Here is a 24,028-nt window from a genome sequence, read left to right as displayed (position 1 = left end):
GAAGAAGTTTCTTTCGCTGACGTTCACGTATTTTATACTAATTTTAGATACCACAGCTCCATTGTACGATATTCACTACGGACCACAAAAGCAATGTTTTGGCACTTTTTAAAAACTCCTCACACACACAAAATGAACTTAGGTAGAATGAGCCGTACGTGGCTGCTATCTATCACTGATTTAACCGGAGAGATTCCATAGACACTATGTAGGGACGGATTATCTTTCCAGTGGAGATACTGATCGTCAGGGAATGGTCAGGTATAGAAAGAGGCCAAAAGGTCAACGATAGAATTTAAGGAATTATCTACAATCTATAGTAATCATTAATTATTTTAGAAATACATAACACTCTGTTTAAATTAAGCTTGAAAAATACCAATTATAGTAATACTATTCTACTTTTAAAAAGTACTGTCAAGATAAACGGACTAAACTGAGAATTTTCAGGCCTAGGTTGTTTCTAAAATTGGAATTCCGAATTTTAACTGTCAACCTTTCGATTGTTCATCCCTTGCAAGACTATCATATATTTATTTATCTATTTCAATGGAGAACAATTAGCAAAATACTGGAGAACATCAATTGTGAATATTATCCTAAACAGTGGTCAGTGAGATTTATGTCAATGTGGCAAAAATTTCTTTTGCTGAACAACTAGAAATGTTTACATCAAGCGAGCTCTCATTTAAAGTACATGATAACAATGAGTATGTAACTGAATATTAGATTGTTTTTTATTTATCTGCACTTTTAGTTGGTCATGACATCTTTACACCAAGATAGACTATTTTTTATTGTGAAGTATTTCCGTTATTAGTCTATGATTGAGTAAGTTAAACCACGAGCAAAATATTAAACAGACTTTTAAATCAAAGTACTGAAAGTTCTGACGCAATAAATAAATCAAGTGTGCAAAACAGGACTTCACTACGCAAGTATAAAAATGAAATAAAACTGTTCTAAACTTCCTCATTTATTTTTATTGCTTTACATATGATATAAAGACGAGTTATAATGATTTAAGACAATGTGTATAATATTAAGACAATACAAAATAAAATTAGCATTACGAATATAATCTATAATATTCTTTTAAATTGATACACATTAGAATAATTATGTGGAATATTGTGATCATTTTTTGTTTTGTTTTAGTATATTGTTACGACATCTTTCTTAATTACTGGTTGTTTTAAACTGGGAAAAAAAGACCCGAAATACAATAACAATTTCCTGTTCATTCAAATGCCCTATCTGGAAGCTAACTTTAATCATTTCTTCATATTTTCCAAAAAGCCATAAACTGTTAACTAACACTTAAGACTGCTTTTCTCTTGACATTGACATGAGTTTGTACTTTTATAATACATGTATTGGTATACTTTCATTCGTAAGTTTTAGAATTGTAAACAGTGTTGCTGAATTTTCGTATAATTCCGAACTATTCTGATCCATAGCAATTAGCCTGGGTTTATTGCAAACTTTGCATCATGTTTTCAAAGGAAGAAAAGTGTCTTTATCTAAACATGTATATGCATTATGTTGGCAGACGTACAAGAGTCCCTTATTATAGTTTTGAAGTGATATTCTCTTTAGAAGGCGGCTCAACTGAAAGAGTCACATCGGCCATTTTGTTATATTCCGTTCTGAAAATAAGAGAGAGAATATAAACAAAAATGTTGCCAGGGTTTTAAATAAAACTATTCTACAATTTTACAAACATTTTTTTTTCCTTATTAGAATTATAAAGCTAGAAAATATAAAACTTAAATCGTTTTTCTGGTTCTAAACACTTACGTTCCAAAGGAAATTCCATCTGCTATTGTGTCTGGCATTCTGGTATTGAGGGTCTCCGGTAATTTGAGTGACATCAGTCCCGCCACCACCGACGCGGCGCCGATAATGACCAAAGGCACCGCCTTACCGAACTGTCCACCGATCAGCACGCCCTGTAAAAAACGTTAGGGAGTTTGAATACTTTGATTGTGATCCAAATGATTTTTTAAATATAAAACAATCACTTATTTCAATGATTTAGAAATATATCAAATAAACAAGACAATCTTAATTTCGGTTGCTTGCAGAGGTGTTATTTGTCGTTATTAAACAGCAGTAATTGTAGGGAAGTAGTTTGAATAATTTTGTTTTTAAAATTGCTATTATAACATTACACGACAGTTTGGAGATTCTCTTGAATGTGACTTCTTCATGAACTTGAGGACAGAATACTAGTATTCTCTTTATTGAATCGTAATCTATAAATGATATACAAGTAACTCGTACTTTTGAGTATATTATTTGCTCTTAAATGAGACAATGTAAAACCTAAAATTTGCAATACATAAAATTACCGAATCGGCAACGTAAGGGGCAAGAATTCCACCAATGCGCGCGCAGCAGGAACTGGCCCCCATTCCAGCGTTCCTTACAACTGTTGGATAAAGTTCAGCAGAAAACACGTAAATCACAGCGAAAGCAGCGGCGGATCCTAGTTTTCCTATCATCGCTAGTGTCGTCGTCAGCCACTGTAGATCTTTTGATTGAAAAAGAAATTGCATAATTAAAGGTTTGTTTAATTTTACCAATTCAGTGGATTGATAACACGGGCATTGGTATCACATGTCATCCATGCACCATCATATTATCACGTTTCCTTTATAACGTTGAAGTATTTACTTAAGCTTGGGTGGTAATTTGAATATTTTATTGAATTTAAGATTGGTAACTATAGATGAGAATAAATTTCGGAATATAATGTTCAGAACTATGATACGAAACTTGAAGCTTTTGTTTACTTATATTTGCAAGATAATGATTTAAAATACGTGCTTCAAGTATTGCCAAATACAAAAAAATCAAAAAACTAGTAACAAGACATGAGTGTTTACCCTTCCCTCCAAAAGTGGTTGTTAATATGGTGCTCAGACATGCGATCCCGCCCAATATCATGGCGGAACAGTGACACTTCTTCCGTCCCCAGCGGTCCATCAGCATCAGACACAGCGTGTATGCGGGGAAGTCCATTACAGCGGTCAGGAAGTAGTTGAGGTAGAAATCCCCGGCCAGGTTCCCCGTGTTGAGGGACAGACCGTAGTAGGTCATGCTGACGACCATCCTGTTCAATACAGCACATATACAATAATGGACTGTCTGTATACGCCATACTGTCCTCCTAATTTAATAAACATAGCTGGACATTCTGAAGACGTCATACTGCCCTCTTTTTGAACATAGCACAGAAATGGACAATGTATACGTCATACTGCCATCATGATAAACATGGCACAATTTCGGACAGTCTGTATTATACATATATTACATGGCTTCGAGGGCGACATACCAGAATATTTGCCCCGAGGTGACAGGAAAGCCCCGGAGTGTTATGTTGCCCGATGCCGAAGGCAGAGGGCGACATAACACTCCAGGGCTTTCTTGTCACCGAGGGACAAATATTCTGGTATTGTTGTCCGAGAAGACATGTAATATAAGTTATATAAAATTTTTAAAAAGAAAAATCTGTTCAAGGATATATTTACTTCATTAACATGTGTATTTTTAATTATCAATGCATCCTCATATCTTCCAAATCATTTTTCTTGTAAAATGTCGATCGATGCTTTCAAAAAGAACATAATTATTCAAATTAAACAATTAAAGTAAGTCTCTCTTAATAGGATACACTGTCATGACATTTTTATTTTCGAGAAAGTGTTTACGTTTGCTTAGCTTAATTTCGAACCCGACGTAATTAATATGCAGAATGATTGCACGCTAGGGTGATATAACAGTTTCGGAGGGCAATATAACCATTTACTGTGAAATATAACTTTTTCCGGGAGGGCAATATAACTATTTCCGGTGTTATTCAACAATTTTCAGGGCAAAGTTATAAAATTATCTCATTTGTGACATAACGAACAAACTTATTCAAAAAATGTTATATACTAAGATGTCATACTACCATCCTTATAAATATATATTTTCATCCGCCGAATATGATTTCCTGTATTTCATAAGTACTGAAATCTACACGCCCCGTTTATCGATTGATTGAAACCTTCCTCAGCCAAAAGAAAACAGAAAAATCACGGGCTGCACAAAACAATCATGGTGATGTCAGACAATATACCATGTAAGACGAATTTGCTTTTATCAAACGTACTGATGTACATTAACAATTATCTAGTTCATCTACTTTTTACGATCCGTTTATTAATTCATGCGGATTATGAAGGTAGCGATCATAATAGGTATATTTTTTTATAGAAAAATTGCATCGCCCGCTAACGCAGGTTTTACATTTTATCTGGAATGTAGCTACCTTCATACCCCGTATAAATAATAAAAGAAAGCATTTAATTGTTTAAATGATCAGAGTGGGTCCTGTTGTTCACCATTCTCCTAGAGACCAGGAACCAGAAACCACAAGCAATCTAAGTTTTAAAACAAACATAATGTACTGCAATTAAGGTTTATCGTTGAAAAATATTAACATACATATCTTTTTAATTTTATTAATTTCCTCCAGGGTGTTTTTCGTTTATCTTCATTGTTTTCTATTGATTGGCCTGGTGGATCATCGGCAATCTACTATATTCCAAAGTCTGAATAGCACGTGATTGTTTTGCGTGGTATGGTAAAAAAAATTGTCAAAGTACAATGTTGGGGAACAGGCGGGGTTTGCACGATGAAAATAATAAACAAGAGGCCCATGGGCCACATCGCTCACCTGAGGAACAACAGGTATGATAAAGTCAGCTAAATGGAGTCATAATACAATCTGGACAATGTACATTAATACATGTAGATCCTGTATAAATAAAATCCATTTTCCCCCTTGGAACTCGGATAGCCCTGATTGCTGCCAATATTTACAAGAGCAGACTTTAATCACCGCTCCTGCACATATATAGGGACTCAACGTTACGCAGGCAGGGATGACCGCACACCTACGCAACTCAACAGGTACCAACGTTAACTCAAGCAGGGATGACCGCACACTTGCGCCAACAGCTCAACCTAACGCAGGCGCCGCAATCACCACCAATACAAGCAGGTATGACCGCACACTTGTATTAATGCGATACAGGGCAGAAATGACCACACATTCCTGTATCGTTGGTTAGAAAAACACGAAGATTAGATAGACCAGGGATGTTAACACCCTCAACCTCTCCGTACCTGTTCAAGTTTAACCCCAAACAGTCACTCGGTACAAAGCAATAGACACTGTCCCTATATATGTGCCGGCCTAAAATAATTCATAGTATCTAAAAATTGGAAATCAAAAATAAACAAACTAATCCAGCCTAACCCAAAACTACTTATGCAAAACAACTTATATACATTGAATATTTATTATTGTATAAAAATAATCATCACAATAATTGGTTAACAGTGGATGCATTAATTAAAATAATCAAGAATCAATAAATAAAGGGCAATAACCCAAAACAGTAATACAAAAAGATTCTACTGAAAAAATAGCTGCCTGCTTCAATTTTATAGTCATATCACATGTTGAGTATTGCAGTTCTCAAAAAGATCCTTTACAATTGTTTATATATGGGATATTTCGCAACATCAAACTCTGAACCTTCTTGTGAGGCCGAAGAATTGTCCTGGAGCCAAAGTCTTAACAATTATAAAGAATCATCTTGCTGATTAGTTTCTGAGAAGAAGATTTTTAAAGATTTACTCTTTATTCCTATGTAAAACTTTAACACCCCCCCCCCCCATGTGGCCTCACCCTACCCCCAGGGGTCATGATTTTCACAACTACCTGAAGATACTTCCCACAAGTTTCAGCTTTCCTGGCTGATTAGTTTCTGAGAAGAAGATTTTTAAAGATTTACTCTATATATTCCTATGTAAAATTTTAACACCCCCCCCCCAATGTGGCCTCACCCTACCCCTAGGGATCATGATTTTCACAACTTTGAATCTACACTACCTGAGGATGCTTCCACACAAGTTTCAGCTTTCCTGGCTGATTAGTTTCTGAGAAGAAGATTTTTAAAGATTTACTCTATATATTCCTATGTAAAACTTCGACACTCCATTGTGGCCCCAACCTAACCCCAGGGGTCATGATTTTCACAACTTTGAATCTACACTACCTGAGGATGCTTCCACACAAGTTTCAGCTTTCCTGGCTGTTTAGTTTCTGAGAAGAAGATTTTTAAAGATTTACTCTATATTTTCCTATGTAAAACTTCGACCCCCCACTGTGGCCCCAACCTAACCCTGGGGGTCATGATTTTCACAACTTAGATTCTACACTACCTGAGGATGCTTCCACAAAAGTTTCAGCTTTCCTGGCTGTTTAGTTTCTGAGAAGAAGATTTTTAAAGATTTACTCTATATATTCCTATGTAAAACTTTGACCCCCCCCCCCATTGTGGCCCCAACCTAACCCCAGGGGTCATGATTTTCACAACTTTGAATCTACACTAACTGAGGATGCTTCCACACAAGTTTCAGCTTTCCTGGCTGATTAGTTTCTGAGAAGAAGATTTTTAAAGATTTACAATATATATCTATGTAAAACTTCGACCCCCCATTGTGGCCCCAACCTAACCCCAGGGGTCATGATTTTCACAACTTTGAATCTACACTAACTGAGAATGCTTCCACACAAGTTTCAGCTTTCCTGGCTGTTTAGTTTCTGAGAAGAAGATTTTTAAAGATTTACTCTATATATTCCTATGTAAAACTTCGACCCCCCATTGTGGCCCCACCCTACCCCCGGGGGTCATGAATTTCACAACTTTGAATCTACACTACCTGAGGATGCTTCCACACAAGTTTCAGCTTTCCTGGCTTTCTGGTTCTTGAGAAGAAGATTTTTGAAAATTTCTCGAAATTTTTCATTAATTTCTAATTATCTCCCCTTGAAAACGGGTGTGACCCTTAATGTTCACAACTTTGAATCCCCTTTGCCTAAGGATGATTTGTGCCACGTTTGGTTGAAATTGGCCTAGCAGTTCTTGAGAAGATGTTGAAAATGTGAAAAGTTTACGGACAGACGGACGGACGGACAGACGGACGGACAGACGGACAGACGGACGACAGACAAAATGTGATCAGAATAGCTCACTTGAGCTTTCAGCTCAGGTGAGCTAAAAAGTAAAGTATCTTATGTTACTTACAATCATTGAAAAAAAAGGGCTAATTCAACATGTAGGGATTCATTCAATTTTAGGAGGGAGGGCGGGGTACCGTGGTGGGGAGATACAGGTTAGTAAGGGATCAAATCTACAGTAAATTACTTAGCGTTTTGTGGGACTCGACCACGTGATAAATCTTATATTTATTCCCTATAAAAGTCGAAGAACAATTGATTTGATACTTAATTACCAAATAAAAATTCCTTATGAAGCTTAATTCCCAATTAACAATTCCTTAATCAATAAATGAAACTTAATCACAATTAACAATTCCTTAATCAAAAAATGAAACTTATTTACCAATTAAAGAAGAGGATCAAGGTTCTCGTGAGAAGAGTTTTCGAGGAGAACAGACTCCATATTCGTACTGTTGATGGTGTGTTCTGTGCTTCTTCGTCAAATAACTTCTCCGGAAGTAAAACCTTATTGACCTCGGCTGCCCTACGTAATATCATTTCCGCTTCCTCTAGTCTTCCTTTCCTTAACAGCCACCTTGGAGACTCAGGTATTATCCTATAATAAATTTCGCTTTATTTTGAAAGTACGTTCAACAGTTTAAATTATTCATGGGCTGTTAAAGAGCCTGTAATTGTACTTGTTGTATAAATGGCCGATCCTTCATAACAATGGTTTCTGTCTACACTGTAAAACCTTAGTGACATCTTTTAATACAACAGGCGAAGCGTTAAATCTCTATATCTGTAGAGATTAGAGATTAGTTTTATCAACTTTGATGATATATCGTAGAATAAACCAAATCTGTCTAACGAATATTTAAATCAATGGGAAGCGACTCCATTTTGTTTAAAAAATTTACAACTGAGTTATATTTCCGAGCTCTGCTGGAAATCTAGGCCCGAGAAGTTACCAATGTTACTAAAAATAGCCTACCACCAATATGACAGGTAAAAAACTGTCGGAATTGAAAGACACAGTTCGATCCAAAACCAGTCCCGCAGAACATAGGCTATCCCTCCCAACAGGATGAAGCCGAAGGCGAAGAAGTAATTAGTCACTATCCCAGCGTACACTCGCTTCCGGGGACCCACCATTTCCATCCCTGAAAGTTAATATACACTCACAATTAATGATCCTAAGTTGTCTTTTTTACAAATTGTTCATACATATCTATCTACACGTCTTTATTTACTATCCAATTTCTTTGTTTTTGTTTTAAGATTTTATCTATTAAGTTTGGACCCTCTTCCGCTATATAGTGTACTTGGAATAAATTTGAATTTTGAAATAAGTATCAAAAATGTTGATAGTTAAAAATAAATTCAAGGCATGTCTTATCTGTAAACTTAAACGAAATACTGTGAAAACATCTTAATATGTGAAGGCATTTATTAAGGATTATTTATTTTCAAAAGATTGATCAGTGTGTATTTTTTTAACTTGATTTTTAAGACAATATACATACACATGTATTATACTTAAAGAAAATAATAAATTTCATGATTCTTTGAAATGTTAGTAATAATTCCTAGGCACGGTGTCACTACGAAATCCAAACATCTCGGGTCCCGGTCCACGAATTTAAACAAAAACAGAGTGTGTATACCTATAATGAATCCACAACTTGTGCCCCCATAGGAAGCTCCCATGCAGAACCGGATAAGGACATAAGCGACATAGCTAGAAGCCCAAGACAGTCCGATAGATGAAACCATCATCAATATGGCTGCGCTGCACAGCGTCTTCTTGCGACCAATTCTGCAGCATCAAACACAAAACAAAATCAATCTCATTAATATCTTATTTTAATCAAAAACCACTTGTCATTTTCGTTTTGAAGACTTATATGATTTACACGATTAAATGAACTTTAAAAATGTTAATCTATCCAAAAAAGTGATATTGTTAATTAAAGATTTCCAGATCTATAAAATGCACGAAGTTGTAATCTTTATAACTGTCATTATATCATATAAAACCTTACGCGTCCGAGAGATTGCCAAACCCAAAGGCTCCAAATAAAACCCCAACGAAAAACATGGACTTTGCCAACGATATTCGGAACCGATCTTCGCACACGATATTCATCTTCAAAAAATCACACATTTAATTTTACATGGCCTCATAAAAACTATATAATGCCTTTAACTACAGATATATACATGTAGTAATATATAGTATTTAGTGTAGAAGTTCTACCTTTGTTGCAAAAGTTTTGCCGTGTATGTCGTCACTATACACCCACTCTGAACACTTTGATTTCTGTTTTGAATCCTTGGTAAAATTTGTGACTGTATCATTGGTATACACAAAGTAATTACAGCGATCATATAAAAGCGTTTCATCATCGGGATCGGTATTCGGAATATATATTTCCACTAGTGATCTGTGCGCTTCATTTTGAATTTCGTATGTATCGTTTTCAAGTGCCGGCAAGGCACACCTGTAAAAACAAAGTTGTGAAATAATGTTATACAAGAAACTCTAAATAAATGAATGTACCATATTTATAGGCGATATATGTATAGTAATCCAATAATAAAATTATTAAGGTAGAATAATTAACACACCTGGAAAAAAGACACATATAATAAACAGCTTTTTTTTTCAAGAAGGATATAATGATATTTAAACTGTATATATGTCAAATAAGCGAAAAAATTTTAAGTTTAGGGGATAAAAAAAATCTATATAGTAAGCAACAACAAAAGCCACTGCGTGATTCGAACGTGGGGTGTACGGATCACAAGTCCGACACTTTATCCACTCAGCTATGGAGTAAGTTACTCGTTACCATCGATAAAATCCTTTCAATAAAAAGAAATTTCGTTTCCATCAGAGGTCAGCCGTTATGTGAGAATGTATTATTCCACCTTAAATGAAACCATATGTCAAATTCTTGCTTTTTTTAAATTATAAAGAGGCCGTCTGATTTACAATAAACACACATATATAGATATCGTATCTTCCAATAGACAACTGCACATTACCACAATGTTAGATACAGTTTATTTCATCCATTTATTAAAAAGCTAATTTCAAAACAACAAAAACAAATAAAATGTTTGTTATATAAAGAGGTTGTTGCCTAATATAATTTGTCAAAATTAAGATCATTTAATTACACAGTAGAGATACTAGTAATGCTTTATTTAAAGACTGTAGCGACACTTCTGTTTGTTTCGCAGATAGGCTACACACTTGTGAGTAGATAGACTACACACCTGTGAGCAGATAAGCTACACATATGTGAGCAGATAGGCTACACACCTGTGAGCAGATAGGCTACACACCTGTGATCGGGAACCCCCAAGAGGAACACCGAGATCACCATGAACGCCCCACCACTGACCGAGGGCAGGCACACCGCCAGGAAATACACGATCTTCTGGTAGCGCCCGAACTCCCCCAACTTCTCCAGAATCTCGTCAAAGTTCATGGTTCACTTCAGAGTCGGCCACTTTTCCTATCCCGTCGGACCAATGGTCAAATGTGAGAATCTTATTCCAGTACCCTAATACGAGAAAGTGTTGTTAACCACCTGAAATACATGGCCTTTCTGTTCAACTTAGACTTCTTTTACCTCCTGATAGCCAATTCAAAAGTTTGTCCTAGTTAAGAGTGTAGATGATTGATTGATCGGCTCTACAAACATCTACTGAACTGACCAAATGATAAGAGCGTTAAGGAAGAAAAGAAAGAAGTCGAAGTAAAATCATCTCTTTTTGCGGCTATATATATTCTGTTTACTCTGATCTTGACTGGAGCTATTAAACCACATTCCCTTATACGCCTAACCCAATTCACAACCGGTTCTCGGTAGTATCATAGATTCATAGATATTTTTGGTAAAACACTAGGGTTGGGTATAGGGTATAGTTCATATATTATTTGTGAATGCATTATTTGTTGGATGTCTATAATTTATGAATTATAACATAAAAATTAGTTTTCACAACTTGGAGAAAATGTATTTTAAACATTAGCATCAAACTCACTAATAGAGTTTTAAACTGAATAATTATATACATGGTAAATTGTTTGAACATAGTAATTAGCTAGAAATGAAAGACGGTAAAATAAACTACAGATTAATTTATAACTTGTGCACAAAATAATAAGATGCATGTATCATACAACCTTACTACATGTATATAGTATTTATCGAATTGGTCCGATAATGACACTTAAAGATTTTTTTCCTTTTCTCTTAGGAACCTAAATATTTACATAACATTTTAAGAGGACTCTTTTCCTTACTCTTTATAAAGTTTGCCATCTGTCTGGTCGTATGGTTCAGGTTTTATATTCCACAGAACATTTTTCAACTGAGCAGAGCACTGCATTAACGCCTTTATTACCAGTTGTTATCTTTGACGTCAAAATTACGTAACTTTACTTCTTACCGTAAACTTAACGCTAACTTGTTACCAAGCATAACAGGATACTACGTGAAAGTAATCCAACATGATTCACAGGAACACTGAATCTCACCCACCTCTGAAGAACGACTATCTTCTCGTGTCAATTGGCGGAAGATGAACAAATTCACCTCGGCGGCTGCAAAACCCGGTCTACAGTATATAGATGTCCAGTTTTACAATACCTTTCATCAAAGCATTAAGGCGCGGATCTAGGATTAATGGGAGAATTTCCGATCAAAATTACACTGTAAAGTTTTGCATTGAATACCCGCCCTCCTTTCGCAAATAAAAGCTTTCCTCAGACCCACTCTTATGGAAAATAGTTTTAGATCCCCGTGTGACATATATGATGATGAATATTTGACTGAGTCAGCATAGTACCATTATGGTAAAAGTTGAAATAGACTATATAGAGAATTTATAAAAACAACGTTTTTATACAAAGCTTGGTGTTTCTTCGTTACGATGAGTTTATGCTATGTTTATAACATTAATGCCATCCCCCCCCCCCCCCCCCCCCCCGTGAAAATTACATTGTGACATTACCGAAGATATACCTCGGACCCCTCTGGCAAACTGAAATATTCCTCCCCCTGGAAAAAATTATGGATCCGCGCATGATGTTAGCAGGGATAAACCGGCGGTATGAATACATTGGTGATTATAGATATACACACAGATGTACGCGGGTCACGTGTTCATGTTACTTCGATGTTTCCTCGATGGAGAGCTTTATCAGTTGTCAATCAAGTAAGAACTGTCCCAGATCTACTCTGCTTGCAGAAAAAAACTGTGCCAGATGTTTAAAGCTCAAGTATGATGCACCTCGACTATATACCTTGCGCGGATCCAGGCTTTCTTTTCCGTGAAAAGGAGGAGAGGGATATTCGAGTTTGCCGGGGGGAGGGAGGTCCGAGGTATATTTCACAAATTAAATTTAAGAAATTTGCATTTTCCAGGGTCACCCACCTCCTAGATTCGCGCATACATGCAATTTTTTACATAATATTGTACGATCTGTTTATTGGCATTTACATTATAATTCATTCTTTAGACATCTGATATAATGTATTCTTCTAAAAGAAAGAAATCGACTTTCAAAAAATACGTTTACGATTATTTATTAGATGGTTACCATTATTCTAAGGAACAAGAAAAGTGTACATATTTTGCAAGGCTTTTAGTCGTTTGTAATTGTGGATGCAAAACATTGAAATCGTCTGAAGACTTAGTCTTCAAGTTTCATAGTGTCATGATGTTTTGCAATCATTATGAATGCAGAACAGAAACTCTATTTTATATTTGTTCAACTGGTTAAAGTACCGCATACCTAAACTACATACCATTATATAAATAGTGTCTGTTTGGGAGGATAACAGTTGAAATTGACACCCCGAGAAAACCATTGTCAATCGATACGAAGCGGAGGTTGACAATGGTTTTCGAGGGGTGTCAATTTCAACTGTTATCCTCCCAAACAGACACTAAGTATTTATTTTATTTTGTTATACTTTCATGTTAAATACCGAAATCTGATTGGTTAAGACGCAGTTAATAATATTTACTATTACCCTCAGCGTTAGCAACGCACTTGGCAACGGGTAACATTAAAAAATGTTACATGCGCGAAAATTATGCGCGTACGGTTCGCTGTAGAATTCACGTTATTCCTTTATAAAAGCAGTAAAATTTTCTTAAAAATTTTTAAAAAGACATTCAGTATAACAAAATAAATAGTGCCTGTTTGGGAGGATAACAGTTGAAATTGACACCCCTCGAAAACCATTGTCAACCTCCGCTTCGCGTCGGTTGACAATGGTTTTCTCTGGGTGTCAATTTCAACTGTTACCCTCCCAAACAGGCACTATTTATATAATACTCAATGTCGTAATTTTAAAGACAACTCTAGTTAACTGTCTTTCTATAGCAATGACTTGAATTCTCCGGCGAACCGTACGCGCATCATTTAAGCGCATGTAACAATTCGTTTTGTTATACTTTCATGTTAAATATTGAAATCTGATTTGTTAAGACGCAGTTCATAATCCGTTCTTTTACCTTCAGCGTTAGCAACGCCCTTAGCAACGGGTAACATTACAAATTTGTTACATGCGCGAAAATTATGCGCGTACGGTTTGCTGTAGAATTCACATTATTCCTATATAAAAGCAGTAAAATTTTCTTAAAAATTAAGACATTCAGTATAACAAAATAAATAGTGCCTGTTTGGGAGGATAACAGTTGAAATTGACACCCCTCGAAAACCATTGTCAACCTCCGCTTCGCGTCGGTTGACAATGGTTTTCTCGGGTTGTCAATTTCAACTGTTACCCTCCCAAACAGGCATTATTTATATAATGTTAATCGTTGCCAAGTGTGTTGCTAACGCTGAGGGTAATAGAACGGATTTTCAACTGCGTCTAAACCAATCAGATTTCAGTATTTATCATGAAACTATAAATACAAAGGATTTCAAGTTTTCACATTTAAAGCAAAAAACGTAGAATATGTTTAAAAATAATTTGCGAATGCGTAACAATTGACGTCATAATTGTCATATATAACGACCAACGCTGAAAGTGAAAGTAATTCATCTTTCAAATCAATAGGCATACAATTATAATTATAAAGAAGAAAAAACTCTCCTGAAAATGATGAACTAGTTGATGTTTTCTTCGTTCACTGTACCCTCTTCCTGTTCGATGGTCCGTGCGTTTAATTTTAGAATAACGACATTTATTAGTTTGAAAGTTTGATAAAACAAATGTTTATTGCGTCCTTCTGAACATTAGCAGCCATATGCACTGATCTTATTCATCTTAATGATAAATGTAAAAAAAAAAACATAATTAGAAACGTCAGATAAAACCCGGCCTGCACATACAATCAAATATAGGAACGCTTTAATAATTATTATTTAGATTGTCACAAACTCTGTTAGTCGAATATTCAAGAGTTTTGTCTTTCGGTCGCTGTGTATTATTAAAGTTGCTTCTATCTTGTGTCGTCGTTTCTTTCTCTGTGTAATTTGAGTTTCGTGAACCCGATGTCTTTTAAATTCTGTCTCTGAGGTTATAGTTTGGTGAGCCCGATGCTAGCCGACGGGGGGTCTATAGCCAGTGATAGTTTTGATCTCTTCCTATACTCTGGTCTGTTAACAAGAAAAAAATCATACAGTCTGATCACACGAGTTTTTTAAATGAGTTAATAGGAAAAAAATATCGAAAGATAAAATCAATAAGTTAAAAATTGAGTTAAACTGTGAAATGGCTTACTTAAAAAAGAGAAACTTTAGATTTGGTATATTTATATTTTGCATCACTGCATAAATTGGGGTAGGACATTGTGCAAACTCAAAAAGGAAACATTTAATCTGTAGCTAGCCCTATTAGATAAACTTACGTTCCAAACGCCACACCATCGTCTATGGATTCCGGGAGACCTTCGTCCAGGGTTTCCGGCAGTTTTAGGGACAATAATCCCGCCAACACGGAGGCGCCGCCAAATATAACCAGTGGAACAGCCTGTCCAAACTGACCCCCGATCAGCACCCCCTAATAACACAATAGTTTTTGTCATGAAATGTAGGATTCTACTTATAAAACATCAACATAAATATTTTTAACAGCTACATAATATGTGGGGAGGGTTCTTATTTGTTAGATTTAATTATTTGAGTACCAAAAATTCAGAAGACAACTTCTTATCATCTAAAAAAAGTTTTACCGAATCTGCGACATAAGGCGCAAGAATTCCACCAATGCGCGCGCAGCAGGAACTGGCCCCCATTCCGGCGTTCCTAACGACCGTTGGATAAAGTTCAGCTGAAAACACGTAAATCACAGCGAAAGCAGCGGCGGATCCTAGTTTTCCTATCATCGCTAGTGTCGTCGTCAACCACTGTAAATCTAAAAAAAAAATCGTTTTTAAAAAAAATGAAAAACTACTATGCCTTTAAAACATTACTGTGGTTTATGTATAATTCAATTGCATTAATTTTCTCGGAATTAAAGTAAACAGTACGTACACACAGTTTTGACGCGAAAATGAGTGGCATTGGTGTTATACCCATACAGTTTGTTGTTAATTTGCAATTACAGCTCTTCTTTCAAAGAACATTTCATTTCGTTGAGCGGATCAACAACGATTTCATGAAAATTGATACTCAATGAAAAAATGTTCAAACCACAAGTAGAGATCAACTACCTTCCCCGCCAAAGCTGATGGTAAAGATTGTACACAGACAAGCGATTCCACCGAGGAGCATGGCGGAACAGTGACATTTTTTCCTTCCCCAGCGATCCAACAGAAGCAGGCAAAGGGTATAGGCAGGAAATTCGACCACACCGGAAATCAGGAAGTTGACGTAAAAATCGCCACCCAGGTTCCCCGTGTTGAGAGACAGTCCATAATACGTCATACTAACTACCATCCTAATAAACATAGCACAGTAATTACATCTTTCAGTGCCTTTGTCAGTAAAATCTCAACGAATCGATCTTGTATTGTACAACCCAGTAAATTCAAATGACGTAATATTGAGGCGCAATCAAGCACCACGATTAAAATAAATGAAAGTCACACAAATATGTCGATATTCTAAAATTTTGTCGTAAAATTGCTGAAAATTATATAAATATAAGTAACAAGGAATAATCTTTTAAATTATGAGGTTATATAATTTCGGTCTAACAGTGATCATATCTATCATAAAGCCCTAGGGCTAAGGCTCAATTCCCGATTAAGATATAAATTTATCTCCAATAATGGTTTGTTAATTCTTTCAACATCAAATACAACTAATGCAGTTTTAATATTTGGTTTTTATACACCTGTAGTCCAGAAATATGAATTATCATTATATTGATTAATAATTATGCTACATTGGTTTTGAAGTGTCCTAGCTTGTAAACTCGTACAAAACTTACCAGTTGAAAAAGATGATTAATGTTCGGATGAGCAAAACTCTCGATGTAAACAGATTCCACAAGGCGGCTGTTTCCGGTTTTTTATCGAAGTCGTCTTCGTCAAATAACTTTTCAGGAAGTGTAACCTTGTTGACCCTTGCGGCTTTACGTAATACTTCTTCCGCTTCCTGTCGCCGGCCCTTACTCAGTAGCCATCTTGGGGATTCCGGCAAAATGCTGAATAAATATTTAAATTGAACATATCCCATCAATATGTAAATCGAAGATATTTCATGTAATATAAAAAACGTACAATTATATCATATGATCGTGATGGTTTCAATAGTAGTATAAATAAATGTACATGTATTTATTAAGACGATACTTTATTTATTTAATCAAGGACCCTTTAAAATAACTAGAAATTTCCCCAAGAACTGTATACATGTACAGGCCTTTGTGTATACATCGCTCAACTTCCTATTGATATAATTGTAACATAAATTTGTTTTCGTATCTGAGGGTTTCAACAGACGACCTGTAAATTTGGAGAGAAAAAATTCTCCTTTCATTGATTTCAATTGTACTTAATCGACAGGTATGTTTATTTTCGTTAAAAATAGTCAAAATTAAAATGACGGAAACTTGGAAGATGCTAAAAGTTTTATTGCCCGGGGAACTGACGCCTTGTTTATGACCTTGTCTAAGTTTAATTGCCTCGGGACCTGGCTCCAGGATCATGAAGCAATATAAGACTTAAACTAAAAAATTGTACACAGTCTTAATGTCTCTAGATTGAAAACACCGACAAAATTGAAATGCTACAAAAATTGTCATGATATAAAGCTGTTCATTACGAATTTCAAAACGCATATTATGATAAACACTAATTCTATCGACTGACTGAAATTTAGACGTAAGTCTGAAATTCCTTCATGACCCTGAGGTCTGGCCCCTAGCTATGACTTACCACCAAAAGGCCATGAAGACAACAGTGGGAATCGAGAGGGACAGCTCGATCCAGAACCAGTCCCTGAAAGCGTACGCCACCCCCGCTAATAGAACCAGACCCACGGCAAAGAACACCTCGTTAATGACGCCGGCGAACAGTCGCTTACTGGGCCCAACCAGCTCCATACCTACAACGCATTATTGAAAAAAAAACCATAGTATTAAGAGGGTCATTTTTAGGCTGTGATTGTCTCCTTTCGTAGAAGAGCTCTATATAAACTAGAACTTTTTTTGTCTTCAACAAAAAGTAAGGGCTTTTCGACATCCCCTTTCCCTTTTTTGATTGTAAATGTCAGGTAAAATCGTATCTTATTAGGGCTTTTCGACTTTCGGTCGAAAAGACCTATTGCTTTCGTTCTGTTTTATTATCATTATTCTTCTCGACAAAGTTTCGTCAGCGATTTTTTGAAAACGGAACCGAAAAATAAAAATTTAATATTAGATTCTTTAAGCAATTGTTTAGTTCTACCATGTGTCCCTTTTTGGACTTCCGGTCTATATACTTCCGGTAAACACATGTAAAAAACAAAATATTAAAAGGACCTTTGTATCTGTTTTATTTTTTAATTATAAACTATGAAATTTTGGATTTAGATACTTCATAGTTTGATATACAAAATTGTAAGCGACAACTTTTTTCTATCTCTTGCTGTTTTCGAGATATTAGACTTCAAACTATGAAAAAAGGGGGGATGAAAAAAGTAAAAATTGAAATAACCTCCAAATTTGTTAAATGAGGAATGGGAAATGTTAAAACTGTCATAATTATCATATATTTAAAGTTTCGTTTGAAACCATTGAGAACTTCTGGTTTTATATGTTGAAATCGTACCTCTTTATCTACTTAAATATTTTACATTTGGCGATGTTCTTGATTTAGCGTGCACCGTTTTCTGCCAAAAACGCTGAATAGAATACACAGCCAAATGTAATATGTTTAAAGTAGGTCGATGTTTTCTTTACTTGATTATAGTTTAAAGTTTAAAATAATCATATATTAAAGTTCTAGGTACATCTGATGGTTAATTTTCTGACCGCTCGGCCTCCTTCATCAACTCTATGCCTAAAATTAACGTCTCATTGGAATTAAATAGAATAAAGTAATATTCCAACAAACTTCATAATATTTAAAATGTATTGCTAAGAACCAGAGGATGATGATCCACGACAACTACAGACGTATATGAAACGTACAATTGAAATATACCTGTACTCAAGTAGACTCGGTTGTCAGATATGTCTGTTAATACATGTATGTCTTAAATTTTCAAAAATGGGTTGTTTGGCTATAAACTATTATTTTGTAAAGAAATATCCAAAAATATCATCTTTAGAATTTGAACATCTTTCTATATATCTATATAGAGCCCTCTTCTTCACAGTGGCGTTAGCGGGTTACGTAATTTTTTTCTGAAATGGTCGATATCTTCATGGCCCACATGAATCATCAAAGAAAGCATTCTTTTGTTTATATTTACAACATATTTTTCACAAACTAATAAATTGATTGTAAAAAAAAAAGTAAGAAAAATTAACTATACTATTGTTAATGCACATCAAGACGTTTAGTTTTTCTTAGGCTGTTGAAGGTGTCGACCAATCGATATATGGGACGTGTAGATTTCAGTCCTGTCAGTTTTATCAGTTTTGAAATACAAATAATTTTAGTATGAAATAAAGGGAATCATACTTGGTGGGTGTAAATTTTTCAATGCATGATAGGAAGTCGTGAATTATGACAAAAAAACACGGACGCAGACAGTTTGTATAAGTTCTTAATAATTAACATATACTAATTCAATCCTAGAAAGAAACTTCTTAAAACATTAACAACACCTCATTTTTTACTATCCTATAACTTTGCTTGCTTGCAAGATACGGGTTTTCTTATGCACTTCATGGAGCCTTGTCAATTCCATTTGTATCTAATTCAAGACATAAGTTTTGATCTTTAACTTTTGCATTTTGGACCTCATAGTCATTTACCTTGGTGATCTATTTAATAATTCGATAATTAAATGAATTAATTAGAGATGGTAGTTTAATTTTCACCTATGACAAATCCTGTCATGAAGACACCGGAAGTGGAAGCTCCCACGCATATCCGGATGAGGACAAAAACGATGTAGTTTGGAGCCCACGCTAGTCCAATGGAGGACGCCATCATAGCAACGACAGAAAGACTGAGGGTTTTCTTCCGTCCAATGCTGTAGAAAGATATGCATGGATGCAAAAAGTTCAATTTTGCGCAATGTGGCAATGCACTTTGAAAAATTAACGCACTTTGAAATGATTTTTCTTCAAAGTGCGTTAAAAGATGACTGCACAAAGCGCCGAGATTTTGGTCTTTTTCGGTCGCTTCCGTTGCGTTTATTTTTTTATTTCACTTTTATTTATTTTATCAAAGAGTCTTGGCAATTTCCGACTGACATAAATTAAGATTTTAGACTGTGATACAAAAAACTCATTCTATGTTTTTCTCCTTACAACTTTCGAAAAAGAAAAATTTCGCTTATCCGCCCTTGATCGAACACAAGATTGTTATCAATATGTATAAGAGGTGGAGCTGACTTTCTAGACTAGCGAAATACCAATGCCATGTATAAAAAATTATGTGATCACTCTTTTACCATGATAGCTCTCTTAATTCTATATGGTAAAGTACAAGTATATTATTTACTATGGTTTTAACAATAAGACCATGCCCATATGCATTTAAGTACAGGAGACTTTAAATCAATGCTTGACAACTTCACATGTTCGAAAACAGAGAAAAACATTTTTTTTATGGGTATAGAGTTGGTGAAACTTTTATTATAAGAAGTATGCATATTTCTTCTCAATTTCATGTCTAAAATTTTACTCCAAATACGCCACATTTACCCATAATATCGACCATATCAACGCACTTTGAAAAAAAAAATTAAAATGTGAAGAGTAAGGTCGGGAATGTAATACTTACGCATCTGACAGAATCCCGAGCCCGAGAGCTCCAAGGAGAACGCCGACGAAGAACAGGGATTTGGCCAGAGAAGTTTTGTATCGATCATCACAGACCAAATCAATCTGAAAGAACATATTAATAGAATATATGATTGATTTACAACTCACACGTCAAATACATTCATATTACAATAACAGTTCAATCATCGATGACTCCGTTCGCATTTTTTTTCCAGTTCGCCCTACTGTTAGACATCGTCTCAAGCCACGGGTTTTGTGTCCATTCTATTTTCATTCTATTTTTGTGGAAATAGAATGGACACAAAACCTGTGACTTGAGACGATGTACTGTTAGAGTGCGAATTTAAATTTGAGCTTTTTCAAAGATAGAATGGAATCTCAAAAAACGATTTCATATTTAATCGGATTTTAAATCGGGCAAAATCTAAATAAAAGTGCCTAGATAAAAATTAAAAGGGACACAAAAAGGCGGCAATAAATCTTTGTATAGTAACTCAAAATAAATAGCATTTGTGAGAGTTCTTCTGTAGATGTCAACTTAGTGAGCATATCTTCATGTATCTTTCTAACTACTCAAGTGTTACCTATTATAACCATATTACAATTTAAATACATCAATAAACAGATCATATTTTGTCTGTGGAAGAAAATCAAAGATGTATCAAATTTGGAAAGCTTAGGAATAAGCTTAGCCTAATATTTAAAAAAAAATCCTAAGGATTTTATGCATTATAAATGTACAATTTGATAAATTTTAAATGAAACTTCTGTATACAGCAAAATTGTTTTTATATGCTCATAAAAGTGGTCACCAAAACCAGTATAGAGAGGTGTAAATTATGTTATTCCGTGGTTTTTATTATTCGGATACTGCTGTCAATCACTTTAATTGGGGTCTACCGTATATCCGATTTTTTTTTTTCGCCTGTCACAAAATTTGCCAAAATGGGGAAAATCTGACCGAAACATTTTTAATTTGCGTAAGTCATTTTTAGCGATTTCAAAAGGTTTTTTTTTTTTTTATAGAAAATGATACAGGATATAATTTCGGTATATTCAATTATATTTGCGATTTAATAGAGATTGCGAAAAAAGCGAAAATTAGATCATAGCGAAAATTACCGGATATGCGGTATGTCTCGTACACACGAACCTGTTTAGCGAAGGTTGACTTGTAGATGTCCTCGCTGTAGACCCATTTAGAACACTTCTCAATGTGTCGCGACGCGTTACCTTGAACAGCTGCGCTGTCGTAGACATAGTACTGGCATCTGTCATATTTCAGGGTACTGTCATCGGGATCGGCGTTTGGGATATACAGATCTATCAACTTTTTGTGACGGTCGCTTTGAATGGCAAATGTGTCGTTTTCTAGTTGTGGTATTGCACATCTAAAGATCAAAAAGACGATTTATGATAAATCAGGAAAAAATACATTATGAGGGACCTTCTTAAAGGAAACTTGTTAAATTTGAGATGTATTCTAGCTAATTACTTTTCACAGATTTATAAATCCACTTTTTAGAGCAAAAATAAACCATTAGGATTCCTATATGGTCAGGCACGTAGCATCAGGGGGGGCCAGGGGGGGGGGCTGGCCCCCCCACTTTTTCTCGCAGCAACAACTTTTTTAAAATTTACATATAAAGAATAGGAATATCATTGAGTTGGCCCCCCCCCCCCACTTTTTTTGGGAGTATGTAAAAAATTGATATAAAAATAAGGAAATAAGGAGTGAAATTGAAGTTATATACTACTACGCTTGCGCGCCCCCCCCCCCCCCCCCCCCCCCCCCCCGGATTAGGATTTTGAAGATTTTGGTTTGGAAAAGTTTAAATTTCCTTTTTTTTTTTTTTTTTTTTTTTTTTTTTTTTTTTGCTTGTCAAGATTTTTTGGATGAGTCTGGCCCCCCCACTTTCAAAAACGATGCTACGTGCCTGATGGTGATCTTAAAATTCTTCTTAAAAAATTAAATTCGACTAATAATTATAATTATGTACATGTATCATGCAGATACTAAAGTAAGAATCAGGAAAAAATCTTTTACCCGATACCTTGGCGAAAAACAGATATTGCTGAAGATTAAAAGAACTGAGGTATCGGAAAATACTTTGTCGCCTAAAGTTCAAAACTTTTATTCATCAGATCACGATGCAATCCAGTGTTTATCGACAAAGTCATTCGTGTTGATTAAGAGTTAGTGAATTGGAGAAAGATAAGAAATGAGACCGGCCTTTTTTAATAACTCTTTGAGGGAGGTGCCAAGGCAGTAACCAAATTAATAGACAACCTGTACACATACACCTCCTTGTTGTTAATTTTGGTATCGGATAAAACATTAATGAGGATCCCGTGTACAGGTAAATCCCGTACTTTTGAAAAGCATAGATTGTTTAATTGAAGGCCACGCAGGCACGTAGCATCGGGGGGGGGGGGGGGGGGGGGCGGGGGGGCTGCCCCCCCCCCCATTTTCTCGCAGCAAGATTTTTTTTAAAAATTTACATATAAAAAATGGAACTTTCATGGAGTTGCCCCCCCCCCCACTTTTTTGTGAGTATGTAAAAAATTGATATGAAAATAAGGAAATGAGGAGTGAAATTGAATATGTTCGCCAGCCCCACTTTCAAAAACGATGCTACGTGCCTGCCACGTACAGACTTTAGGAAGTCTCGATCGTTTTGACATTCTACCAACAGTACTGCACCTCAGTACGTGATCAGCACGCTATCTACTTTTTCATATCATTATGTCTTTGGTTGATAGAAATTTCATATGGACAGGAATTTTTTCCGCGGCCATAACAGGAGATGACGTCAGTAGAAAAAATCGCTCCATTGGTGTTAACTCAGTACCCCCCCCCCCCCCCCCCACACACACACACACAAGGAAAAAATGGTCTTGAATCAAAACACAGATTAAAATATATTTGATGTCTTTAGTATCATCTATACATGTATATCTAGATGAATCCTAATGTGTTTTAAAAACGTTGTTGTTGTTAACTTGTGTAAGAGTGACTGAAAATATAACTTGTAGTTCAAATTGTCTTTAATTTTTATGAATTTTCGTGATCTGAAAGAACAATAAGTTGTTACGTCGATATTCATAAGATCACGTTTCTGATCCTATTGATTTATTTTCATAAAAGTATCTTTTATGCATTAATGTTATAATAATTTTTACGGATTCTTTTATAAACTTAATATGAATACGTGTGCAATTCTGATATTGAAAAATTGCATTATATACCAGAGGAATAATGTTTATATACCATTATTATCAACGATGTTAATAAATGAAATATATATAAATAAATGAAAGTAAAAAACAACAAATCTGACCTGTGTTCAGGGACACCCATTAAAAAGACAGAAATGACCATAAAAACCCCACAGCTGATTCCGGGGAGACAGACGGCCAGAAAGTACAGGATTTTCTGGTACCGCCCAAACTCCCCCAACCGAATCAGAATATCGTCAAAATTCATCGCTGCTCCGTGGTGACACTTCCTTACCCCGCCAATGCCAGACTTCAGGGGCCAGGGGGACAGCGGACCCTCGATTATCTTATCAACCAGTGTTTGTCGATGATT

At 35.5% G+C, this 24,028-nt stretch overlaps 2 protein-coding genes across 3 annotated transcripts; both read right to left on the bottom strand.

The window, feature by feature from the left end:
- Positions 1-972: 972 nt before the first annotated feature.
- On the bottom strand, positions 973-11,767 carry LOC128184211 (organic cation transporter protein-like). 2 transcript variants are annotated; one of them, XM_052853584.1, is made up of 11 exons: positions 11,629-11,767; positions 10,424-10,644; positions 9,330-9,573; positions 9,115-9,218; positions 8,737-8,888; positions 8,064-8,232; positions 7,473-7,685; positions 2,892-3,118; positions 2,355-2,536; positions 1,801-1,952; positions 973-1,649 (listed from the first exon to the last, which is right to left on the bottom strand). In XM_052853584.1, the coding sequence occupies exons 2-11, from the start codon at positions 10,567-10,569 to the stop codon at positions 1,571-1,573; spliced, it is 1,668 nt and encodes a 555-aa protein (XP_052709544.1). In that variant the 5' UTR covers positions 10,570-10,644; positions 11,629-11,767; the 3' UTR covers positions 973-1,570. The 2 variants fall into 2 exon arrangements, with proteins under 2 accessions (XP_052709544.1, XP_052709543.1); XM_052853583.1 differs by lacking the exon at positions 11,629-11,767 and having other exon boundaries at positions 10,424-10,729.
- A 2,361-nt stretch (positions 11,768-14,128) lies between these two features.
- LOC128184210 (organic cation transporter protein-like) lies at positions 14,129-24,028 on the bottom strand. Its single transcript, XM_052853581.1, has 10 exons — positions 23,778-24,028; positions 21,590-21,827; positions 20,435-20,538; positions 19,525-19,679; positions 17,432-17,600; positions 16,483-16,698; positions 15,761-15,987; positions 15,281-15,462; positions 14,957-15,108; positions 14,129-14,705 (listed from the first exon to the last, which is right to left on the bottom strand). Exons 1-10 carry the CDS (start codon positions 23,921-23,923, stop codon positions 14,627-14,629), a joined length of 1,668 nt encoding a protein of 555 aa, XP_052709541.1. The 5' UTR covers positions 23,924-24,028; the 3' UTR covers positions 14,129-14,626.

Source organism: Crassostrea angulata, chromosome 5, assembly GCF_025612915.1.
Source record: "Crassostrea angulata isolate pt1a10 chromosome 5, ASM2561291v2, whole genome shotgun sequence".
In the NCBI taxonomy this organism is placed as follows: Eukaryota; Metazoa; Mollusca; class Bivalvia; order Ostreida; family Ostreidae; genus Magallana; species Magallana angulata.
The sequence above is the reverse complement of the archived record's forward strand: the minus strand, read 5'-3'. Positions and strand labels throughout refer to the sequence as shown.

Bases quoted from the DNA above. Each gene is read 5' to 3' on its own strand.
- LOC128184211 (XM_052853584.1), bottom strand. From the start codon at position 10,569: ATGAACTTTGACGAGATTCTGGAGAAGTTGGGGGAGTTCGGGCGCTAC. The intron at 9,219-9,329 runs GTAGAACTTCTA...GATTTTTTGAAG, and splicing joins GCAAAACTTTTGCAACAAAG to ATGAATATCGTGTGCGAAGA. The intron at 7,686-8,063 runs GTAGGCTATTTT...AATTTATTATAG, and splicing joins TTTTACCTGTCATATTGGTG to GATAATACCTGAGTCTCCAA.
- LOC128184210 (XM_052853581.1), bottom strand. From the start codon at position 23,923: ATGAATTTTGACGATATTCTGATTCGGTTGGGGGAGTTTGGGCGGTAC. The intron at 20,539-21,589 runs GTTCGTGTGTAC...ATGTTCTTTCAG, and splicing joins AGTCAACCTTCGCTAAACAG to ATTGATTTGGTCTGTGATGA. The intron at 15,463-15,760 runs GTAGTTGATCTC...TTTTTTTTTTAG, and splicing joins CATCAGCTTTGGCGGGGAAG to ATTTACAGTGGTTGACGACG.